Source organism: Bufo gargarizans, chromosome 9 (assembly GCF_014858855.1).
Source record: "Bufo gargarizans isolate SCDJY-AF-19 chromosome 9, ASM1485885v1, whole genome shotgun sequence".
NCBI classification, from domain to species: Eukaryota; Metazoa; Chordata; class Amphibia; order Anura; family Bufonidae; genus Bufo; species Bufo gargarizans.
The window spans coordinates 7,270,051-7,294,397 of record NC_058088.1 but is presented as its reverse complement, the minus strand read 5'-3'; the positions used below and the strand labels follow the sequence as shown (position 1 = coordinate 7,294,397).

At 44.2% G+C, this 24,347-nt stretch overlaps 1 protein-coding gene across 2 annotated transcripts in view; it reads right to left on the bottom strand.

The window, feature by feature from the left end:
* Positions 1 to 394: 394 nt before the first annotated feature.
* SUPT5H (SPT5 homolog, DSIF elongation factor subunit) overlaps positions 395 to 24,347 on the bottom strand; it is a 39,677-nt gene continuing 15,724 nt past the window's right edge. Inside the window, exons 3-30 of one of the 2 annotated variants that reach the window (XM_044305996.1) lie at positions 21,966 to 22,131; positions 21,799 to 21,864; positions 17,565 to 17,579; positions 15,951 to 16,020; positions 15,797 to 15,865; positions 15,648 to 15,713; positions 15,375 to 15,405; positions 12,611 to 12,679; positions 11,566 to 11,817; positions 8,821 to 8,910; positions 8,614 to 8,684; positions 8,412 to 8,517; positions 8,214 to 8,307; positions 7,145 to 7,281; positions 6,804 to 6,959; positions 6,070 to 6,216; positions 5,732 to 5,878; positions 5,278 to 5,403; positions 5,111 to 5,195; positions 4,641 to 4,751; positions 4,458 to 4,560; positions 4,131 to 4,258; positions 3,653 to 3,758; positions 3,069 to 3,227; positions 2,661 to 2,829; positions 2,377 to 2,580; positions 1,770 to 1,865; positions 395 to 888 (exon numbers count right to left, since the gene is read on the bottom strand). In XM_044305996.1, the coding sequence (XP_044161931.1) occupies positions 748 to 888; positions 1,770 to 1,865; positions 2,377 to 2,580; positions 2,661 to 2,829; positions 3,069 to 3,227; positions 3,653 to 3,758; positions 4,131 to 4,258; positions 4,458 to 4,560; positions 4,641 to 4,751; positions 5,111 to 5,195; positions 5,278 to 5,403; positions 5,732 to 5,878; positions 6,070 to 6,216; positions 6,804 to 6,959; positions 7,145 to 7,281; positions 8,214 to 8,307; positions 8,412 to 8,517; positions 8,614 to 8,684; positions 8,821 to 8,910; positions 11,566 to 11,817; positions 12,611 to 12,679; positions 15,375 to 15,405; positions 15,648 to 15,713; positions 15,797 to 15,865; positions 15,951 to 16,020; positions 17,565 to 17,579; positions 21,799 to 21,864; positions 21,966 to 22,131 (3,180 nt within the window). In that variant the 3' untranslated portion in view covers positions 395 to 747. The remainder of the gene's footprint in view (positions 889 to 1,769; positions 1,866 to 2,376; positions 2,581 to 2,660; positions 2,830 to 3,068; positions 3,228 to 3,652; positions 3,759 to 4,130; positions 4,259 to 4,457; positions 4,561 to 4,640; positions 4,752 to 5,110; positions 5,196 to 5,277; positions 5,404 to 5,731; positions 5,879 to 6,069; positions 6,217 to 6,803; positions 6,960 to 7,144; positions 7,282 to 8,213; positions 8,308 to 8,411; positions 8,518 to 8,613; positions 8,685 to 8,820; positions 8,911 to 11,565; positions 11,818 to 12,610; positions 12,680 to 15,374; positions 15,406 to 15,647; positions 15,714 to 15,796; positions 15,866 to 15,950; positions 16,021 to 17,564; positions 17,580 to 21,798; positions 21,865 to 21,965; positions 22,132 to 24,347) is intronic. The other variant, XM_044305998.1, reaches the window with a different exon arrangement.

The window sequence follows — 24,347 nt, the reverse complement described above, 5'->3', positions numbered from 1 at the left end:
CTGCATATAATATATTGCTTTTTGCATATATTTTTTTTAGTGGACAGTGATTCAATATACATCTCCAAATTCTTTGCTCTCAGCTTAGGCTGCATTTTCAATGGTACGGATTCCCTTATATTTGCATTAAAGCTGTTGTGACTACAGATATCAGATCAGAAAGTATCTGACACACCCGTCAATCAGCCATGGTGCCAAAAAAATACATGGTGTAAGAGCTGGAGGCAGACGGCCCTGTACACTGTGTAGTGGCTGTGCCAGGGTACCGCAGCTTTGCTCTCATTCAAGTAAATGGGGGTAGAGTTTCAGCATGTCAAACTATAGAGTACAGAGCCTTTTTAATTCTGTTCTGTATACAAGTAGCCTGAAAAAGCCACATCAAGACCACACAGACTCCGTTCTCCTGGTTTATTGACTGCACCATATAAATATTACACAGTGGAACTTGCACCAGAAAAAACTATCACTGATATCTGATAGACCAGAAGACAACATTAAAAATAAAAACGATTCTGAGGGCGAATCTGCTGAAAGAGAAGAAATAAGGACACAACTGCTGCAAATGCTTAAAACCTATTTCACGCAGAGCGCAGGAGATCTGTGGCCCCGAATGTAGTTCATGATAGTAAGAAAAGGTGTATGTATCATTTTTATATTCAGATCTGTTCTCAGAAATCTCCTATGGTGTCAACACCGCCCTTCAGAGAAATAATCTGGAGGACCCCGTTTGTTGCATCACAGCAGGCTTCACGACTCGAGCTTCCCTAAGAAGTGGAGGTTGAGGATCTTAAGCTGGTCGTCCAAATCCATCCGCACAATTCCATCTTCATTATCTATGCTGAGAAGGATGCCCATCGCCTCCCGATCTTCTCCTAAAATGACTTTTACCTGCCAGGTAAGAAGGACAGAGTCAGACATGACACGTTGCAGCCTCTGGAGCCGAGCCAAGAGGAGAGGAGGCTGCATGGCCCTTTTTTTAAAGCAGCACTGCCACTTAGCTCTGGCGAGCCACAGGGGACCCCACTAATCAGACAAGTACTCATAAAATTCAATGCTTGTCTTGAGACAACATAGAAGATCTGATGGAGAAGCATCCGTCAATGAAAAAGTCCTCTTCTGAATGGAGACGGTCCTTCAGCATTCGCATAGATTTTTTTTGCAACCTATTCACACGAATGGGATAGTCTGCAACAAATCTGACACTCTGATAGGGAGAAGCAATGCTCCTCTGCTAAACTTGTATGGATCTATTCAATTTTCTGAAGTTTTGTGAACTTCAACCCGGTGTAAGGTTAGTTACTTTTTCTGTACTGGAAAAGGCAGGAACACATTTATTGCACATGGAATATTAGTAATCCCATATGGAATAAGGCAAGAATACCTTATAATATAAAAAAATGCAATTTAAATACATTTAATTAAAGGTGCTAACCCACAAAAATAATTGATCACCTACCCTATGATTAGGTGATAAATATTGGACAATGGCGAGTCCCTGATCCCACTGTCAGAGTAGATCGTTAGTGTGCAGGTCAGTCCACCACTACATGGAACCAACTTAGACAGTGCTCCTATAGAAGTGAATGGAGCTGTGGACCATGCACACTAACACTCCATTTATAAAAGGGGAATCCAGGACCTTCCATTCTCAGGATCCCTGTGGTCGGGGGCCACCAGCGATCCAACATTTATCACCTATACTTTAGGCAGGTGGTAAATACTTTTCGTGGGATAATCCCTTTAAGTTGATGGCAATATTTTTTGCTTACCCGACTATTTTTGGTGGGGGTAACTGGTTCCAAATGGTCTCCGGAAATACTGATAACCTTGTCACTGTCCTGTAACAGCACAGAACAAAGTCCACCCTGCAAACAAGAAAAGAGAGTGAGTGTGGAAATGACTTCTATAATAATTAAAGTGACTCCAAGGCAAAAAGGGCCAGACACCGTGACATGGGTGCAGCCGTTAAAGGGTTATTCCCATCTTAAAAAGTGATGACCTATTACTAGAATGTGCCGCCACTTTATGATCGTAGGTGTCCAAGATCTGTGACCCCCACTAATCCTGGGAATAAATTGGCCTTAGCAAAAATTTAACATTGCATCCTGTTCACTGCTATCAACCTGCATGGCCGACCACGGGAGCAGGGGTGGTGGCCGGGATGACACGTCACACCAGCTATCGTAATCATTGCACAAGGTTTGTTGAATGATTAGGTAAGTGGTCGCAAATACAGAAGAACAGACAATCATAATATTAGGAGTATTATATATGTGTACATGCTGTACCGATGACCTGTCAGCTATATAGAGGATGATGATGATGATGATTCAGAAATGAGGTAGGATTTTTGCCAGCTACGGGCATGCGACTTACAGTGACGCTGCGAATGATTCCTGCCTGTCCCACGACCTGATTGTCCTGGAAGGTGTCTCTCACTTTCACTTGAATGTCTGTAGTAACCCAGTCGCTGGAGACCTGTTCTATAGAGGAGCCTGGTGTATGAGGGTTGTACCCACCCGGAGAAGGTGCTCCAGGGGTCATTGGACTGTAACCCATGGGGCTAGGGCTCGGACTGGCCTGGAAGAAAAGAGAACAGAACATTGACTTACATTTGTAGCCATAAACATCTGCTAATTAAATGCAAAAGGAGAACTTGCCTGGTAAGCCATGGGTGACGGGGTCGGGTGGTAACTGGCTGGCGAGTGTGTATTCTGATAGCCAACAGGACTTGGAGCCACTTGATGGTAACTCTGCGGACTAGGACTAGGCTGGTAGGAGCCTTGCGGAGAAGGTGCAGCGTAGGGCGAGAACTGGTCTGTGTTGTACCTGCCAAGAACCACAGGAGGGAAATGTCATTATTACATTCTGAATTCTGTTCATACAGAATTAACTGTATGAACTGAAATATCTGCTCTGCACTGACACAATGCCAGTCTTGAGAATATACCAAGCCATTGCTTAGATGGTAGATGCCTAATATATTATCTATACAACCCATTTAGACTGGAGACAAAGTAATGATTAGATGCACAGTGACAGATACTATAGTTGCACTACAGACTCACATTGCAGGTGTTCCTGGTGTCTGAGGATGAAATGGTGCATTGACCTGTGGAGATGGTACATCAGGATACCCTGGAGTTTGTGGATTTGGCGTTCCTCCATAGCCTTGTGGTGATGGAGACGGCTCATCATCGTATCTGTAATCATACTCTTCATCCGCCCTGTGAATACCAATAGAGTATTAAAACCAAACCACAAGAACACAACATCTAGATGATGGTCTGAGTAGAAAGATACCAAAGTGCCAAATACAGAGCCGTCTGCTAGGTTTAAAGAGGTTTTTCTTATAGACAATGCCTTTCAAAAAGTATCCCCACTCTTAGCACCCCCGTCAAACAACCGATCTTGCTGGAGGAGGCCACCGCCAGGTATTTCCTCTGTACTGGCTGCTACAGGGAAAATGTCGTACGGCATGGCATTCAGAATACAAAGGCGGTGCGAGCCCTCCAGAGAGGGAGCTGCTCGCACACATTTGTTATCCATTGCGGTTCATGGGAGAAGACTCCCCTCTAGGATATCCATTATGCACTGATAGAAGTTGTCTTCAAGAGGAAACCTCTTGAATAAAAATATATAGAAGAGACACCTTGAAGGGGTATTTGGGTTGTTGGGATCCCAGGCCCCACTTTGAGCTGGAGTTCGGCTGCCATCGTGGAGAGGTGTTTGAGACCCATAGTACGGTGTTCTGCTTCCTGTAAAATGAAACGTTATCAGTGTGAGTTATGATTTATTACAACTACCTTCAACTAAGGCTCCATTCACACATCCGCAATTCCATTCCGCATTTTGCGGCACGATCCGGAATTGCGGACCCGCGCTTCCGGGTCCGCAATTCCGATCCTGAAAAAAATAGAACATGTCCTATTCTTGTCCGCAATAGCGTACAAGAATAGGCATATTCTCTTAGTGCCGGCAATGTGCGGTCCGCAAAACGTACATTGCCGTTGTCAGTGTTTTGCGGATCCATGGATCCGCAAAACACACACGGATATGTGAATGGACCCTAAGGCTGATAAAATCAGAGTAACAGAAGGTCGGGAAAATAAAACGGGGGACAAACATACCATCGTGAACCGGCGTCTGTGAGCCATACATTGGCGTCCTGGACCCAGTGGCGTACATTGGAGTCTGAGAGCCATAAATGGGTGTCCTGGCATGAGTGGAGGTCATTCCTCCCGGGCGACGAGCACCTCTGTGAAGAAAAAGACAGAGGTTAAATGGTTATTTAAGACTTTAAAGCCCCCCTTATAATGATGTCATTACTGTGGTGTCAGGGATGTCTGGTTCTGATGCACTAGATCTAGGCGTGCATTATTACCCTGACTTCTGCGACTATGGCTGCTAAGTTCCCATTAGGAAGAGTAAAACAATTAGCACAGTTGATTACTGACACAGTGGTGAGACGCTGTCTGTCCACAGAGATCGTTTGACAAGTGGAATGAAGTTCGACACGAGCCGTGGATTCTGTGGCATCCTTGACAACTCCAATATAGCCTGGAAGACATGACAGGGTGGTGGCGATCCAGCACTATACAAAGTAGGGTCTAATGCATAATAGCAGAAATGTTACTCACCCTTGTAGGGACCTTGTGAAATTCGGACAGTCTGTCCAATGAGATCATTGTCCCTGCGACCTCTCCCTCTGCCTGGTCCTCCTCCACCGGCCATATTCCCTCTCTGTCCTGCTGAGATAAGGCGAGAAGAACGATGGAACATTATTATGTTACATTACCCGCAACAATCAGCGGTTTTTATTACCTGTAGCACTGAAACTACACATTGGCACAATGCCCTGCCTGGTTACTACAGAGCTGCTCCCATTTACTTGAATTTACCACACAATGGACTGAGCCGATGCCCGGTTGTGGAACCCCAGCTAGTAAAAGAAGATGATCGGTGGAGGTGCCAAAAGCTGGACCCAGCCGATCTGATATCGATGCCGTCATTAAGATATGGAAAAACCCTTTCAATATAATGCATTGGGGTATACTACGGAAACTGCCCTTCAGATATAAGCTACAGGCAACTAATCATCATGCCCTACCTCCTCCACTGGGGTGCGCTGGGCTATTGATTCGCGGACTCATTGGAGCAAATCCTCCAATGGTGAAGTTTGTCACATCTCTAGGCTGCAAGGGAAGCAACGTAGAATTAGAAATCATTCAGATGGAAGATATCGCCAGACTAATGCTGGTTTTGAACAATTCTAACCTTAGAGCCTCCAGCTAGGACCAGGTAACGTGTTCTGCAGACAAACATGCCTCCATTCTCCACCAGCTTCTTACAGTGAAGGAAGGCGTAATTCCGGAATAAATGACGGATCTCACCCTCACGACCCTTTAAAAATAAAATAAAAATTATATATTATATCTATATCTTGATTTTGAGGGTTGTAGATTTTACTGGTACCATTTAATGCACATATAATTGAACACATTTAATATATTTTTGGCATGGGAATGCAAAAGTAAACTTATGCCAGTTGTTTTTTTTGTGTTTTTCTTTTCTCATTACAGTGGGCACCTAGCTGTCAATCACTGCACAGCTTCAGAACACATGCCATCACCACGATGCACAGCTATGATAAGGTGCCATAAGGCAAGACCGACCATGACATACATGTATGGGACAAGGGGGAAAAAACAGAAGTATTGATCTCCCTCACCGAGTGGGGTCCATCGATGACCTTGACTATATCTTTGCAATGAATATTATTCTCCTCCGAGTCTAGAGCAACGGCAAAGCGATTGTCCTTCTTCCTGTTGACAGCTTGGTGTCTGACTGTGACCACCTTACCATGCATGTTCAAGACCTTCAAGGCAGAAAGAAAGCATCCTGTTAAGCAAATTACATGAACTATGACACATAAGACATTCTGGATTAGGCTGGGGTATTTGGTTTAGACACACAGGGGAACTCAATCACAGACTGTAAATTCTTGAAATGTCTGCACTGAAGTCATATCCCAAATTTCAAGGCAATGGAGGTTTTTCAGTCTCTTACCTGAAAGGTCTCCCTCTCCAGACGTACAATAACTCCCACCGTCTGTGGGTCCAGCTGCACCAGCTCTCCCCATTCGTGTTGTCCTCCAACATCTACGCCTGAAGCAGTTTCTGAACAAAGCTGCAAGTCTCGAGGCAGAACCTTTAACTGCAATGGGAGGTGAGAATGCATATTAGGGTACTTGCACACTAGCGTTAATATTTTCCAGTATTGAGATCAGTCAAAGGGTCTCGATACCGGAAAAAAAACGCTTCAGTTTTTTCCAGATTCATTGTCAATGGGGACAAAACGTAGGCTCCAAAATGCATTCTGTTCCGTTTGGCTGCATTCTCATACTGGAGAGCAACCCGCAGCATGCTGCGGTTTTCTTTCCGTCCTGGGGTGCGGAGCAAGACCCACAATGCAAGTCAATGGGGACGGATCCATTTTCTCTGACACAAATCGGAATCAATAGAAAACGGATCCGTCCCCCATTGACTTTCAATGGTGTTCATGACGGAGCCGTCTTGGGTATGTTAAAGATAATACAACCGGATCCGTTCATAACGGATGCAGGTGGTTGTATTATCAGTAACTGAAGCGTTTTTGCTGAACCCTGCCGGATCCAGTAAAAACGCTGGTGTGAAAGTAGCCTTAGAGGAAGGGCAAAGACAAGGAGGAAAAATGAGCAGAAGTGAAAATTGCAAAGAATCCATAAAATATCTGAAATAATGTAATGCAGGAAGAATACTCACCTCGTGCATCGTAAGATCAGAGAAGAGGATGACAAAATTTTCTTCAACTCGAACAACCAGCCCAGTGTCTCCCTCATAGCGTCCTGCAATGACTTTCACGTGGTCTCCCATACGGAAGTACTTCCTCAACTCAATAGCTGGAAACTCTAACATATCCTATAATAACAATAAGAGAAAAAAATGAAGGATCAGAGGATGTTTGAAACCAAACTTAGTTCTGAATATGCCAACAGCAGTACAGACTATTTAAGCACTGACAATTTCCAGGCCATGTGAAGAAAACCGTTATATCTATATGGATGTCATACAGTACAGTAATAGGCCTTTAAAGGAGACGTCACCTTGAGGTCCTCATGCTTGGGCAGGATAGTGATCTTGTTTCCATCCACACTGAGAATTTTACCCTGCAGGTTTATCAACTCTCCCTCACACACTTCAACGTTGTCTCCTGGCTGCAGACTGTGCTCACGCTCCTTCCCTGTAAGAAAAAATTGGATGTTTTGTACTCACCGTAAAATCCTTTTCTCGTAGTAGGCATTGGGGGACACAGCACCATGGGTACATGTCCAACTACATATACCCATGGTGCTGTGTCCCCCAATGCCATGCACGAGAAATCTGTGTTGTGAGGAGATTACGTAGGTGTAACTGCTCTTCTCTGTGGAGTTATGGGTTCCTAAGCCTTCGTGCCTTCAGTGGTCAATGTACAAAAACCAAACAAACCTGTACCTTGCAAATCTCAATCCTGAATTGTGCTGGGGAGATACGTCCCGAAATTCAAGAGGAACAAACCTTTAGGTTATAAGTGCAGGATTCATGGTGGATTTTTTTTCTGCAGCAGAAATCCAAGGCTGATATTTTGATTTTCACTTGAGACCCAAGTGTGTCGCCCCTATTGTAATTTAGTAGGGCTAAACCGTATACAGATTGGGGATATTATGGCACTTTGATAGTTCTCATAATTTACATTTATCCCCTCTCTAAAAGGCTAAGTGTATTACTGATCACTAGAGTGGAGTGCTCCACAAGTCTGAATGAAGTGTTGGGTGAGCCTGCGTGCTGCCGCTCCTCTCAAACTCTATGGACCTAAAAGAAAGCGCTGAGATGTCCATTTGCTAGTGACTGATGAGGGCGGCAGAGGAGAGGCTCACAGGTTTTTAAGCCAACTCTTCATTCGCTTAAAAAACAGGGGAGGAGATTTATCAAAATTGGTGTAAAGGAAAACTGGTTTAGTTGTCCATAACAACCAATCAGATTTTTTGGACCTTCTCTTGGTTAATGTAGCCCTGTGGATATGCTTGGTGTATACACTAGGAGCTTTTTGAGGTGTACACACCAAACACGGGCCCTAAATGCAAAATGAAATCTAACCTACCCGCCTTCATTTTTTTACATTGGTTTTCATCTTACCTGTAGACTCTGTCACCACCTCCAGGTCAACCCCTTCTGGCTGATCTTCAAACTTTTCTAATTCAGACAGAGTTGGTTTCACTCCTTCAGTGATCTAAAAACATAAAAATGTCCAAGACATACACCAATAAGCATTTCCAAAACTACCGTCTTATGCCTTACGCACAACACAGACACTGGTTCCACTGGGTAACTTACCACAGCCGACATTGCAAAGCTCTTGAAGAGGAAACCTTTGCGACTGTAACGGTTACCCTCAAATATAAGGAAATCTCCATCTGATGAAACATCTCCACCAAGGGACCTGTGCAGATGAGGGGAGCGCCGATCAGTACAGGAGAATAGAACATGCATGTAACAAGAACATGACCCCCTTTGTGTTCATTTAAGAAGCTCCTACCTGATCTTTTCTGTATCAAAAAGCCTCTGTGGAGGTCTGCGGAACCTCTTCCTCTTGGCGAACCAATCTTTCTATATTTTAGAAGATATGAAGTTAGCACATCTAAAGGGAAACTCAGCAGCAAGAAAAAGGACACTAATGTTTGGATACTGCAGGTTTTCAACGGCATACCCCCACTGATGGTAACCATCATTTAATTCCACGTACCAGACTCATTCGTGCCTTGATCCGTTCGTAGTCAATTCTGGGAATCATTTTGAGAGAGATTGTGTTCTGACTGGGCTCAACATAATCCACCTAGAAAAAGAGGGGTGATGAAAGTTTGCACTCCTCACAAGGCAGAAATACCCCAACTAATCTTAAAGTCAATATGGCAACTGCATAACCAAGTGCTCCGGCTGCCTCATAAGAAGCTTTCACTGGTGGTGCACATGGGAATTTTCTACATCTCATGAGGCTATTAATCTATAATCTTTCCAGTGGTCAGTATTTTTATGCAGAGCTCCGAATCCCATCCACGCTGCCTAAAGCCACCACAAGGGGATGCTTACTGCATTCTGTTTTAACTCCTTCTGGACCCTGCCATTTTTCACCTTAAGGACCAGGCCATTTTTTGCAAATCTGACATGTGTCACTTTATGTGGTGATACCTTTAAAACGCTTTTACCATTGTTTTCTCGTCACATATTGTACTTCATGACACTGGTAAATTTAAATCAAAATATTTCATTTTTATTTATAAAACAAAATACTCAATTTACAAAAATATTGGGAAAAAGTCGCAATTTGTAAAATGGCAATTTCTCTGCTTTTAAAACAGATAGTGATAACTCCTAAAATAGTTAATTCTTTACATTTCCCATATGTCTACTTCATGTTTGGATCATTTTGTAAATGACACTTTCTTTTTTTGGGACGTTACAAGGCTTAGAAGTTTAGAAGTAAATTTTAAAATTTCTAAGACAATTTCCAAAACCCACTTTTTCAGGACCAGTTCAGGTCTGAAGTCACTTTGTGAGGCTTACATAATAGAAACCACACAAAAATGGCCCCATTTTAGAAACTACACCCCTCAAGGCATTCAAACCCGATTTTACAAACTTTGTTAACCCTTTAGGTGTTTCACAAGAATTAAAGGAAAAATGTAGATGAAATTTCAGAATTTCACTTTTTGGACAGATTTTCAATTTTCCTAAATTTTTTCCTGCTAACAAAGCAAAGGTTAACAGCCAAACAAAACTCAATGTTTATTGCGCCGATTCTGTAGTTTACAGAAATACCCCACATGTGGTCATAAACTGCTGTACGGGCACACGGCAGGACGCAGAAGGAAAGGAATGCCATATGTTTTTTGGAAGGCAGATTTCACTGGGATAATTTTAAGTTGCCATGTTACATTTGGAGCCACCCTGATGCACCCCTAGAGTAGAAACTACAAAAAAGTGACCCCTTTTAGAAACTACTGGATAAGGTGGCAGTTTTGTTGGTACTATTTTAGGGTACATATTTTTGGTTGCTCTATATTACACTTTTTGTGAGCAAGGTAACAAAAAATAGCTGTTTAGGCACCGTTTTTATTAGAATTTTTTTTTACAATGTTCATCTGACAGGTTACATCATGTGCTATTTTTAGAGAGCATGTTGTTACGGATGCGACAATAGCAAATATGACAAATTATTTTTTTAGTGTCTCCATATTCTGCAAGCCATTTAATTTTTTTGGGGCGACTTATGTAGGGTCTAATTTTTTTACGGGATGAGATGACGGTTTGATCGGTACAATTTTGGGGCGAGTATGACTTTTTGAGCGCTTGGTATTTCACTTTATGTGATGTAAGGGGACAAAAAAATAGCTTTTTTTTTTACGGTGTTCATCTGAGGGGTAAGTTCATGTGATGTTTTTATACAGCAGGTTCTTACGGATGCGGCGATATCAATATGTATACTTTTTTTTATTTATTTAAGTTTTACACAATAACATTAGCATTTTTGAAACAAAAAGAAAATCATGTTTTAGTGTCTCCATATTCTGAGAGCCATATTTTTATTTTTATTTTTTGCCCGATTGTTTTATGTATGGGCTAATTTTTTGCGGGATGAGGTGACTGATTGGTACTATTTGGGGGGGCATACGCCTTTTTGATCGCTTGGTGTTGCACTTTTTGTGATGACAAAAAAATGTATTAGCAGTTTTTATTTTATTTTTTCTACGGTGTTCAGGTGAGGGGGTGGATCATGTGATATTTTTGTAGAGCCTGTCGTTATGGACGCGGCATAACCCAATATTTCTGGTTTTCTTTTTTTTTTCTCAATTTTTTTTTTTTTTTACAATTATGTGTTTTATTTAGTTTTTATTATGAAAAACACTTTTTTTACTTTTTATTTTTGTCCCACTCTGGGACTTCAACTTCTGGGGTTTGATCCCCTCTGCAATACATTACAATACAACCTGTATTGTAATGCACTGGCTGTCAGCTATGGAAGGCATCGGGCTTGTCTTCTCTGCAGCGCGGGGACCCGATGGGAAAGCAGAGGGCACCCGTACCCTCCGCATGCCGCAGTCAGCTTTGACTGCGACATACAAGGGGTTAACACACCGGCATCAATGTTTTAACTGATGCCGGTGTATGCAGCGACTGCCGGGTCCGTGCCGCTGATCGGGCGGGTGCAGCTCCTGCACCTGTCCGATTAGCCCTCCGTACATGTACGGCGCTGGTCCTTAAGGGGTTAAGAGCTCAATGTATAATCACTTGGCTGTAGGCTCCCTCTAGTGGCAGCAGCATATAAACATATGTATTAATTAGCAAAGACATGGACGCCTATTTAGATTAATAAAAGGGATGGACTTTCAATTATAGAGCAATAACATTTTTACATGTACAGTTAGGTCTGAACTTGGACATGTTGCATTTCTAACCCTGTAAGTGCATCCAGTTTTATGTTTGGACATACCTGAGCAATGTCATCCTTGTAGATTCCCCTCTTGAGCCGAACCCAAGACTTGGGCTTGAGGTTTGTGACTTCTTTTACCACCTTCAGGACGTCAGTCATTTCTTTGATGGGCACCATCTGCTGGTTCCAGAAGCCCATGCGCAGGTTACCCACCCCTTCAATGGCTTGCTTGACATGAGTTTGCTTGTAGGCCTCGACGTAGATGTAACCCTTGACATGCTCTGGGGCGACCACAGATTTGATTTGAAGTGGCTGTGAACAAAGAAAAAGAAAAAGACTATTGATGAAGGGAGATGGAAAGAAGATATGAGAAGGTGTGTGAGGACAACATGGCCATGCTTCATGGATGTGTGGAAAGCAAACGTCTGCTAATAGGATTGTCTAAGCTCTGGACTAAAGCAAAAAAAATAAATAAAAAATATCCATAACAGAAAAGTGAAGACAAACCTAACTAAGCCAAGTGACGTATTACAAGACAAGGTCAGAAGGGGTGAGGGAGGTGGGTAACATTTCAGAGACATCTCTATCTATCTATCTATCTATATCTATATATCTTTTAAGTAAAAAAGTGAAATTTATTCACACATGTCAGACAACGTTTCGGTCCTCTCACAGGACCATTTTCAAGTCAAGTGAAAAAAACTTGACTTGAAAATGGTCCTGTGAGAGGACCGAAACGTTGTCCGACATGTGTGAATAAATTTCACTTTTTTACTTAAAGGAGTGCTGCGGACTTTCCTTCTCTACTAATTTTGTCCCATATCGAGGGACCACCGCGTGCACCTGCATTATTATATGCACTAAAGGGAGTGCTGCCTGAATCTCTTTATGGATATATCTATATATCTATATATATATATATATCTATATATATATATATATATATATATATATATATATATATATATATATATATCTATCTATCTATCTATCTATCTATCTATCTATCTATCTATCTATCTATCTATCTATATCTATCTATCTATATATATATATATATATATATACACACACACACACACTAGTGATGAATTGTTGGACTTACAGCATCTGTGAACTGGTACGCAATGAATTTCCTCATCAAAGAAATGGCGGTGGCGCGTTCTTCTCCGATCTGCAGGGGGGGGGGGGGGGGGGACACACAAGCATTAAAACCATGTTGCATACAGAAAACCCACACAGATAATACTTGAAACAGCTCTTTAACTCTTCACGGGCAAGGACATACTGCTAAATTTTGAACAGTTGCATTGGCTAGAATGTAGGGATTAATGTTTGGAGGGTATTCCCATTAAAGCCCTGAAACTCATCTTTCAAATGACACCACAATATTCTAGGTGGAACGGTACTCGATTAAATTTGGGGAGCAGAATGAGGCGTTTACTTCCTTGTTCTGGGGTTGGAAGAGGTGACAGCAGTAACACAGTCTGTGCTGTCATTTCGCCCACTCCCCGTAGTCTTCACTGACCCTAAGGCCTCCTGCACACAACCGTTTTTTTCCCCCCCGTTTACTGGCCGTTTTTTGCGGTCCGTATACGGAACCATTCATTTCAATGGTTCTGCAAAAAAAACGTAATGTACTCCGTATGCATTCCGTTTCCGTATTTCCGTTCAAAGATAGAACATCTCCTATTATTGCCCGCAAATCATGTTCCGTGCCTCCATTCAAGTCAATGGTGACACAAAAAAAATGGAACACATACGGAAAAGCATCCGTATGTCCTCCGTATCCATTCCGTTTTTGCGGAGCCATCTATTGAAAATATTATGTCCAGCCCAATTTTTTCTATGTAATTACTGTATATGCCATATGGAAAAACGGAACGGAAACAAAAAAACTGAACATATCCATGAAAAACGGACCGCAAAACACTGAAAAAGCCATACGGTCGTGTGCAGGAGGCCTTAAAGCGATACAGGAAATTTTCTGCACATTATCATCCTATTTTAAGGCAGTTTGCGTGTATTCTAGAATACAGTTTGTGGCTGGGATTATGGAAACAGACGAGTTTGACGCGCTTCGCTGTTCAGTAACTCCTATTCCCTTCTATGGGAGTTAGGCTGGTTTCACACGAGCGAGTGGCACGCTCCGGACTCGCAGCGCAGCTCCCGTCCTGAACATCCAGCACTGCCGGGGTCGCATAGCATTATATTGATTTATGATGCTATGTAAACCCTTACAGTTCTGGAATGTATTAAATAACACTGACAGCATTATGTTCCAGACCTCTAAGGGTTACACAGCATCATAAATCTATATAATGCTGTACGACCCTTGCAGTGCTGGAAGTTCAGGACAGGAGCTACGCTGTGAGTCCAGAGTGTGACACTCGGTCGTGTGAAACCAGCCTTAGGGAAATTAGGCAACGTGGCGTCTATCAGACGTTTATGGCATATCACGTGGCTATCCACTTTAAAGGATAACTCATTTTTATTTTTTGGGGTAAAGTGTAGGGCAAGTGATGGGTAACAATTTTGCAATAACCTTTATTTAGTCAAAATGTTTATTTTTGGTAGAAAACTAGGGCGGAAATGGCCCTTAGCAGCACTCTTCAAAAGTGCGTTGCCAAGGGCCATCCGTCTCCTATAAAAAAAAAAGGGGAGACGGGCTGTGCAGACGCTGTGCTACTGTCTCCCGTGCTTCCCTGGGAGACGGAAGGCTGGGCACAGGAGTCTTAGGAGTTAAAATTACATTTATATTCCCCCTTTCTATGCAATCTAATGCTCCGTTACATTCAATGACCTGCGATCCCTGTGATAATTCTTGAAGCAGTGGCTGGAAGGAGAAGCACTGTGCGCAGTGAGCCGGCTGCTGCTTCATGAATTATTATCACAGGGATCGCAGGTCAGTGAATGTAACGGAGCATTAGATTGCATAGAAAGGGGGAATATAAATGTAATTTTAACTCCTAAGACTCCTGTGCCCAGCCTTCTGTCTCCCAGGGAAGCACAGGAGGCAGAAGCACAGCGTCTGCACAGCCAGTCTCCCTTTTTTTTTTATTGGAGACGGATGGCCCTTAGCAACGCTTTTTTGAAGAGTGCTGCTAAGGGCCATTTCAGCCCCAGTTTTCTACCAAAAATAAACATTTTGGCTAAATAAAGTCTATTGCAAAATTGTTACTTATCACTTGCCATACACTTTAGCACAAAAAATTAAAAATACAAATATATGACAGTTATCCTTTAAGCGTTTCCCTGTACAGCAAAACTTCTGGCCATCCGTTGCACAGGGAATTACAACACAGACTCATTCACTTGTTTCGAGGTCCTCTGTAGTTCCCTGCACAGGGTGTGGACAATGCAGGAGAAGAGTCTACAGGAGCTTGTGGCCATACATGTCCCCCTCACTGATCATAAACTTATACTATGCCATAATCTGTACTTTTAATACTCCTTGAGGTTAAATGTGTCCTGTGGATACTGGATGTAATGCCTGACTAATGCAATAACCAGCCTGCTCGTCATATGGACGATAAAGGTGTTTTCCCTCCACAGATTTTTTATGGCATAGCAATAGGATATGTTATACACGTTTGCCATATATTTGTATTGGGAAAACGTCTTTAAAATGAAGCGGGAGGTGGGAAAGACCATGTCTACTCAGTTGCTCCATATGGTTTCCATATGGGGGGGGGGGGGGGGGGGGACAAAAAAAACGTGACAATAGCAAGAATTCCAACATGACAATTTGTGTGACTGTCATGTCCTCTGCAACCATCCCTCAAAGGGAAACACGAGTTCAAGCTACAGTCCCACAACTGAAAGTCCCATCTGCAGCATTTTGAGAAGAAACATCTCATGAGACTCACCTTACATTTCACAGTCCACAAATTGGGATCTCTGGAAAAGGAAAATGGAGCATCAATAATGAATCTAAAAACGAGCAGGTCACTGCTACAAGGCAATACTACAACCTTCAGCTTGCTCCGACAGTCTCGGGATGTCAGGGCATGCTAGGAATTGCATCTTGGGCATAGCTGAAGACCAGGAGGTATAGGTAAAATGGCAAGTTAAAAAAAAAAAAAAAAAGCGAACAGGAATAAGATGTCCAGGAGTACAGATGAGGCTTAAATGTGACTTACTTGACGCCAGGGAGCAGCTGCTGCTGGGTGATGTCATCTGACAGTTCATCTGAGCCGCCATATATACTGGGGGAGAATGGACCGAATTAGCAATTCATAGATACATTAGGAATAGATCATTGAGGAATACAGGAGAAGAATGGACTCACTGCTCCCCCACGGAGGACTTGGCGTATTTCTTCATGTAATATTCCCCCAGCTCCTCTTCTCTCTGGTCTCTGTGGAGAAAGTTATTTGCACAGTTTAATATGTGAAAAACTAGAAATTACTACCGGAGAACCACTGAGCCAATGTGAACCTCACCTCCATAGATTCTGGAGACGTCTGGCACCAGAGCGATCCTCATCAAGAACGACATTGTCGATATTGGATGCTACAGGGAAGAGATTTGTTGTTCAGTGCACAATTACAGTACAATCCCCCTGGAAGCTAAGCTGTGTCCACCCATCCCATGCCAAAGAAAAGCTGAGCGGATTCCAGATACATGACACGACAACCCCTATTACTTTATTAGGACCCATCATCAATAAGACAAGTCAAAGAAGAAAGGCCCCGAAATCACCCCTCTCAGCCAGCAAGCATGCTCCATCTCTCCCTTAGGCCTCATGCACACGGCCGTTGTTTTGGTCCGTATCTGAGACGCAGTTTCTGCGGCTTGGATGCGGACCCGTTCACTTCAATGGGGCTGCAAAAGATGCGGACAGCACTCCGTGTGGTTTCCGCATCCGTTGCTCCGTTCCGGCAGTTATATCAATGGCTGCCCATGCCGTTTCGGAAATTGTGGAACGCACATGGACGCCATCCGTGTTTTGCGGATCCGCAAAACGCACAACGGTCGTGTGCATAAGGCCTTAGAAGATAAATCTCTTGCATCCCATAGACTCCAATTCACTTCTCAGCAGAGAGGGGGCATGCCGGCTGAGGATGGGAATATGATGCGCCTTATTCTTGGCAAGGCTGTGGGTCACCTAAAAGCAACAGAGGTATTTCTGGTTTTCTTCAAGATATTTCTCTACCCTACAAGTGAGCCCTGACAGAGGGACTGAGAAGGTCTCACAATTCAGCACTAAAAAGGCGTGACTGATGCCGGACTAGAGGAATTTTACAGGATTAGCAAATATAATCCATCTGGGTAACTGAGCTATAATCCTGCACAGAACTGCAATATCATGTAGTATTTCACAAGAGATAGAAGCCCGGGCTGCCATAAGGAAATGGCTCTGATTAGATGCAGTAGCAGATTTTGGGTTAAAGGCGATGTCACCGTTGCAACTATTTTTATTGCCTTAATGCATCTGCATAAAAAAGGAAGCAACCGGGCAATAGGTCTTAAAGGGCATCTGTGTTGGTCCCATGTTCATGTGTGCCCGCATTTCTGAGAAAAGTGATGTTTTAATATATGCAAATGAGCCTCTAGGAGCAACGGGGGCGTTGTCGTTACACCTAGAGGCTCTGCTCTCTTTGCAACTGCTGTGTCCTCTCCACGCAGAGGAGAGAACGCAGAGGATGCAGCAGTTGCAGAGAGCAGAGCCTCTAGGTGTAATGACAACGCCCCCGTTGCTCCTAGAGGCTCATTTGCATATATTAAAACATAATTTTCTCAGCAACGTGGGCACATATGAACATGATGATCAGATATTGATGACTTACCCCAAGGATAGACCATTAATATATGAATCCATAACAACCCCTTTAACGTTTGATTCAGATCTCTCTTCCTGCAGGAATCCCTATAATATACGGCACTCCTTACAGAATGGCTGACAGATTTATAGACTAGCCTTTTAACCATTTCCGCTAGTTCCCTTAAAATACTAGCAGCAGATATACAGCACCCCTCGCTACCCATCCCGCATCGTTACCCTCCAGTGGGAGCCGGGTCTGAGAATGGCTGGTGAACATGGCATGACCACTTACCTTCAATTTCCTCTGCTGTGGCCGATGATGAAGCCAAGACACAATGGTGCAAAATATAGCGTCAAAATCAACCACGAGGCGGAGATGAGGGACCGGAAATGGGGAAAGGGGAAAAATTAAAATATATGGCAAAAAGCTGCAGCGTGGTAGCGTGTCAGAAACGTGGGACACAATGTGGGGGAGGAAGAGGCGGAAGCAAAACCAATGAGAAACATCTAAAATAAAAAATATAATGTGCAAACAGAAACAATATAAGGCTTGTATAGGTCAGGCTGTATAACCATCATCACCACTATTGTACTGGTTGGTCCTGTGTAACTCTCCCCCATAGTCGCATCATGTAAAGAGAAGAGGAAGTCATGCAGTTGATACAACGGCCACGAACAACACGAAAAAAACGCACACCGCTCTGTTACACACGAGACACACAACCACAAGCCAGACTGACAGACTGAGCATGTGTCACATACATGAACCAGGCTTGTCTTCTCAGTTACACTGGATGCACCAGTCACCTACCCCAGAGGATTTCCTGACCTATTAAGATGATTTTTCCAGTGCCTATGTTTAAAAAAATTAAGGACGGCCTAAAAAAAAAGCCAAGGGGGCGCCCATTTGTCCTCTGCTGGCTGAATTGAAGCTTATGGATAGGTTTAAAGGGGTTCTTCAACCTATAAAATGACCACCTTAACGCCCGAGCACCTCATATAGGTTATACTACTTACCCCGCTCCCACAGGCACCTTGCTTTGCTCCTGCTCCCTGCACGGCTACCGCATCTACCCATCGCATGGATCAAAACATCTGGCGAAGGAAAGGGGGGCAGCTAATAGCAGGCAGTGACGGGGAAGTGTCTACCTAGTGTCACTCGCGATGCTAGGGAGGCTTGTCCACGTCACGGCCTGCTATTGGCTGCCCTACCCCACTTACGTTTTGATCCGCGTGACGGTAATCAGGAACGACGCGGGTGTCGGGTAAATATAACCTATATAAGGGTGCTCGGGCATGGTGTGTGTGTGGGGGGGAGACATTATAGGTGTTGGATAACCCCTTTAATGTATATGCTATGAGCATAAACCAAATGCAGTAAAAGCACAAGAGCAAAAAGTAGAATGCATAGTGAATATTGAGAAAGAGGGAGGGGGATGGGTCGACTATTGGGGAGAGATTTTCTTCTCTTTTTATAGCCCCCCCCCTCCCCCCTCAACCAGGTTGGTCATAAATAATTTGGGGAAAAGCGAATGCTAAATGATCAGATGCTGTGCCAGGTTAGATTGGTCCCTCCCGCTCCCCTTTGCGGGGTAGAATGAAGGGCTTCACTACTCTGTCCGATGGCAGCCTTTACGAGCCACGCGACATTCACGAGCACAATGAAGGGAGGAGACGCCACAATGCATACACTACTGTATACGACACGACACACAATAAGTAAAGAGAATCATTACCAGACACTGAGAGAAGGCATGCAAAAAAGTAGAAAATAAACTGAGTGATAAAAGTCTAACAAAGGTAAAAAGCAACAGAGCCATGAGCAGAGCCTCGTAAAAAAGTCATACATTCTTCACCATATATCCCCCCCCCCCAGGAAACAGTCATCAAGGGGCCACACCTGCAGGACAGGAAACTACGTATTCCAATGGAGGCACAGCAAGTGCCAGTGCAATACTAACCTAGCAGCCATGTGAGGAATGCATATGCAGGGTGGCAGCTCTGCCAGCATCCCTTAGGTACTGTATTCTGACATAGCGTGCTGAGCAATAGTGGTCAACAGGCGCCCATGCAAGCGGCTGCTGTTTTCTATAGATCCCTAAAAATGGATGGTAAATAGTTTGCTTACTGTTAAAGGGGTTTTACTGATCGGTGAGGGTCCGACAGCACTCCCAACGATCAGCTGTTTGAAGAAGTCGCGACACGCTGGCGAGCGCTGCAGCCTCCTTGTAACTTACCAAGTGGATAGAGGCCGTGCTTGGTATCGCAGCTCACTGGCTGATATGCATAGAGCTGAACCCCCCACCGATCAGATGTTGACGACCTATCCTGAGGATTGGTCATCAATATTAAACACCGGGACAACCCCTTTAATGGCCAGACAGTTTTGTAGGTTTTCCGGCAAAACCACACCACCATTAGGCTCCATTCGCACACCCGCAATTCCGTTCCGCATTTTGTGGAACGGAATTGCGGACCCATTCATTTCTATAGGGCCGCGTAATGTGCTGCCACGATCCGGAAATGCGGACCAGCACTTTCGGGTCGAAATTTCCATTCCAGAAAAAAAATAGAACATGCCCTATTCTTGTCCGCAATTGCAGACAAGAATAGGCATATTCTATTAGTGCAAGCGATGTGCGATCCGCAAAATGCGGAACGCACATTGCTGGTGTCTGCAAAACACACGCGGATGTGTGAATGGACCCTTAGGCTGGAGATACACGGCGAGGTGTCGTGCAACAGCAAGATGCAGAGTAGTATTTTACAGCTGTGATTCGGCTGTAAAATCACAGCCAAGTCACAGAAAAGTTGCAGGCGAGTCGCATGTCACATGTGACTTACATTAAAGTCAATGGAGTAAAAGTCGTGTGAGACTTGCCACACAAAATCCATCAGGTCTGGATGTTTGCAGCTGACGAGTCGACAATCATTGTCAGCATGTAGCCCCAGCCTTAAAAGGGTTTTGTAACTTCAGCAAGTGGAATTCATCACGTAGAGAGAGTTGATACAAGCCACTTACTAATGATTTGGTATTATTCATATTCCTTCCTTTGTTAGGCTCCTTTCACACCTGCGTTAGGTGCGGATCCGTCTGGTATCTGCACAGACTGATCCGCACCTATAATGCAAACGCTTGTATCCGTTAAACTTTTTTTTAAAAGAATAATGCAAAGTCAAAACGGATCCGTCCTGACTTACATTAAAAATCTATGGGGGACGGATCAGTTTTCAACTGCACCATATTGTGTCAGTGAAAACGGATCCGTCCCCACTGACTTAAATTGTAAGTCAGGACAGATCCATTTGGCTCCACATCGCCAGGTGGACACCAAAACGCTGCTTGCATCCAGAGCGGAATGGAGGCGGAACGGAGACAAACTGATGCATTCTGAGCGGATCCTTATCCATTCAGAATGCATTGGGGCTGAACTGATCCATTTTGAACAGTTTGCGAGATCCCTGAAACGGATCTCACAAACAGAATTCAAAACGCCAGTGTGAAAGTAGCCTTAGTTGGAATCATTTTTCTGTTTATTATACATTACTCATTTCCATGGTTATGACCACCCTGCAATCCATCAGTGGTGGCCGTGCTTGCACACTACAGGCAACAGTGTTGGCCTCTCTAGAGGCCGAGGCTGAAGGAACTCACATAGGCTAGTGCTTTTTCCTATAGTGTGCAAGCACGGCCACCACTGATGGATTGCAGGGTGGTCGTAACCATGGAAACTAGCAGTGTATAATGTAATGGAAAAATGAATCCATCTAGCAAAGGAGGCAATATGGATAATAACAATACATTAGTAAGTGCCTTGTATTCACTTTCTCTCCATGATAAATGCTACTTGCTGAAGTGAGACAACCCCTTTTAAGAAAGAGCAAGAGATTGTCAGTTTTAACAACCTATAGAAAACAGCTGTGACCATCAAGGACGTGCGGTTTTTCGGACACCTCACAGCTGCGTCCTGACCCCCGCTATGTCTGGTCGTACCCTTGCTGCAGCTTAATTTGCAAAACTCTGGGACAACCCTGTTTGGAGCCAGTCAGACCAAAGCAAATTAGGTCCAAGCACAGAACGTTTGGTGACCGCTGCAAATTTCAGGGTGGGGGTTGTGACAACTGTTGGCACTTGAACACGTCAGAATACAGGCTGCAATAAACCGTGCAGGAATTTGATTTCTCCCATGGCTGCGCAGGTCTATTATAGGTTCACCCCGGCAGTGATTCTGCATTATATTAGGGAATTATCTAATTATATCTTTCAAATGGCCCCAAATCAGGGCAGCACTAGAGGAATGTTAACACAATAGGACTAAGGGTCTTCACATCAGGCACACGTAGGCTGGGACCACCCATGGTCAGCTAAACAGCTGCTCCAGTCACTCATGTGGCAGATATTCTATCTAATCCACAAGCTTTGCCCCTATATTATTAACCCTTTATATACAATATTCAGCATACACAAGATGAGAATGCAGCTGAACGTGTGCACAGGCATCTGGACAGTATGCCCCAGCAAGTACCTTTCTCCAAAATGTCTTCTGCTCCATCTTCCCACTGATCTTCGTCTTCATACTCATCGTCGACGTCTGTTCAGAGAAAGAAAAAAAAAAAAAAGTGTCTTATTAGTCTGTCTCCTAGACGTGCCGATCAAGCTCCAGGGACCGGAGGTGTATTCAGACAATCTTACCGGCTTCATCCAAGATAAAACCCCCGTGTCTCGGTTTCTTTCTTGGACGGTCATCGTCATCCTCTTCTTCCTCTTCATCGTACTCATCCTCATCTTCTTCGGCCTCTTCCTCCTCAGGTTCTTCACCCTTCTCACTTCCAGCCGCACTAACCCGCTCATCTACTTCCTAAAGGCAAATACGGAGGACAACAAAGATAAATAGGAATTATAGCGTCCTCACATTCATGTCCGATCCTATGTGAAGGCCTGGGAAGCCGGAGGTGGCTCCTGGTACAGGCCACAGACAGCTCAGATTAAACGGACCCGGAAGTGAAAATGCGGAACAGAATTGCGGACGTGTGAATGGACCCTAACTGTTCTGCCCCAGCTCAGCTCGGGCAGTGGGGAAAATACTTAAAGGGGCTGTTCAAGCTTTTAATATTGATGAAGAGGTCATCAATATCAGACTGGTGGGGGTCCAACACCCGGCACTCCAGTCGATCAGCTGTATGAGGGGACAGAGCGCGCTGTGCGCACGTGCCTTCTCCCTTCCTGTTCACTGCTGCTGTCTATGGTCTTTGCCACAGGCAGACAGAAGAGAGACGGCACGTTTGCACTGCCCCCTCATACAGATCATCAGCGGAGGTGCCAAGGGTCAGACCCCCGCCAATCTGATACTGATGACCTATCCTGAGGATAGGTCATCAATAGTAAAAGCCCGGAGAGCCCCTTTAACTGTTCTGCTGGAGTTGGGCTCAGGCAGAAGTGGAGGGGGCATGAGGGGCTGCTTTAGCTGCTATCTTCTGACTGGTAGCTGCAAGAAACATGGGCATTACAGGCTTTCATGAGACCGAAATGACAAAATAAACCCAAGAGAAGCAGGAGAAATCACTGTTAGAAATCTAGTCGGGAATAAATCAGGGGTAAAACCTGCCTTCACATTCACTTTCAGCTGCATTCAGTGCATCGCGATTTCTATCAGTGAAATCTTCCCATGTAATGAAGATATTGCTGTCAGCTTTCAAACAATGCAAACCCCATCTCTCTAGTTGGTACCAAACAAGAGATATGAGCAGCTAAAGCAAGCCTGGAGGAGGAGGGGAGCAGATACAGAGCTGACAGCCTGCAGGAGAAGAGAAAAAAAAATAAAAATTATCAATTAATTATTATTTTATTTTAGGTGGGGGAGAAAAAAAAATGCAATTTTAACATTATTTAGTGGAATTTATTTACAGCGTCCATTGTGTGGTACAAATAACATAACTTTATTCTGTACTGACCCACATAATAAAGTTATGTTATTAGTACCATACAATGGACGCCGTAAATAAATTCCCCTAAATAATGTTAAAATTGCAGGGTTTTTTTCTTTCCCCCTAAAAATAAAAATAGTTATTTACTAAACTATATATTAGGGATCGACTGATTATCGTTTTTACCGATATTATCGGCCGATATTAAGCGTTATCGGCATCTATTTTGCCGGTATAACGATAACGTATGGAGAACAAGGATCAAGCTACTGACAGCGCTCTCCGTGTTCCCTCAGCAGCACAGGGGAGAAGGAAGTAGTGTCTCCTCCCCCCTGTGCCGCTGCCACCAATCAGAGGAGGGAGGACAAGAGGAGGGGAGGGGCTGTGGCGCACTGCGCCATCAATAAAGATAACCCTCTCATTAATTCATATACAGGAGGCGGGAGCTGGCTGCAGAATCCCATAGCCGGCTCCCGACCTCTGACAAGTAGCTGCGATCTTCGGTAGTTAACCCCTCAGGTGCCGCACCTGAGGGGTTAACTGGTGCGGATCGCAGCTACCGTTCATAGAGGTCGGGAGTCCGCTATGTGATTCTGCAGCCAGCTCCCGCCTCCTGTATATGAATTAATGAGAGAGTTATCTTCATTGGTGGCGCAGTGCGCCCCCCTAAACCCTAGTATTAAAACATTGGTGGCGCAGTGCGCCCCCCCACGCAAGCCCAGTATTAAAGACATTGGTGGCACAGTGCGCCCCCCAGTATTAAAGGGGTTGTCCGGGATCAAATTATTATTTATTTTTAAGTGTACTCACTGTAACGGGTGATTCTAGGTCCCCCCCCATACGATTTAAGGCAGGCATGTCCAAACTGAGGCCCTCCAGCTGTTGCAAAACTACAACTCCCAGTATGCCTGGATAGCTTACAGCTATTAGGGCATGCTGGGAGTTGTAGTTTTGCAACAGCTGGAGGGCCGCAGTTTGGACATGCATGATTTAAGGTATTTTCGCCATTTCTACATGGCTCCGACGGTCCCCCACGCACTGTTTACATCTCTGTTTATTTTTGTCTACCTTCCTGCCGCTCTGCACTGTGGGTCCCAGCGCAGTGCGGCATCACGTTCTTTCAGACTCCTCTCCTCTCCGCCCCCTCATT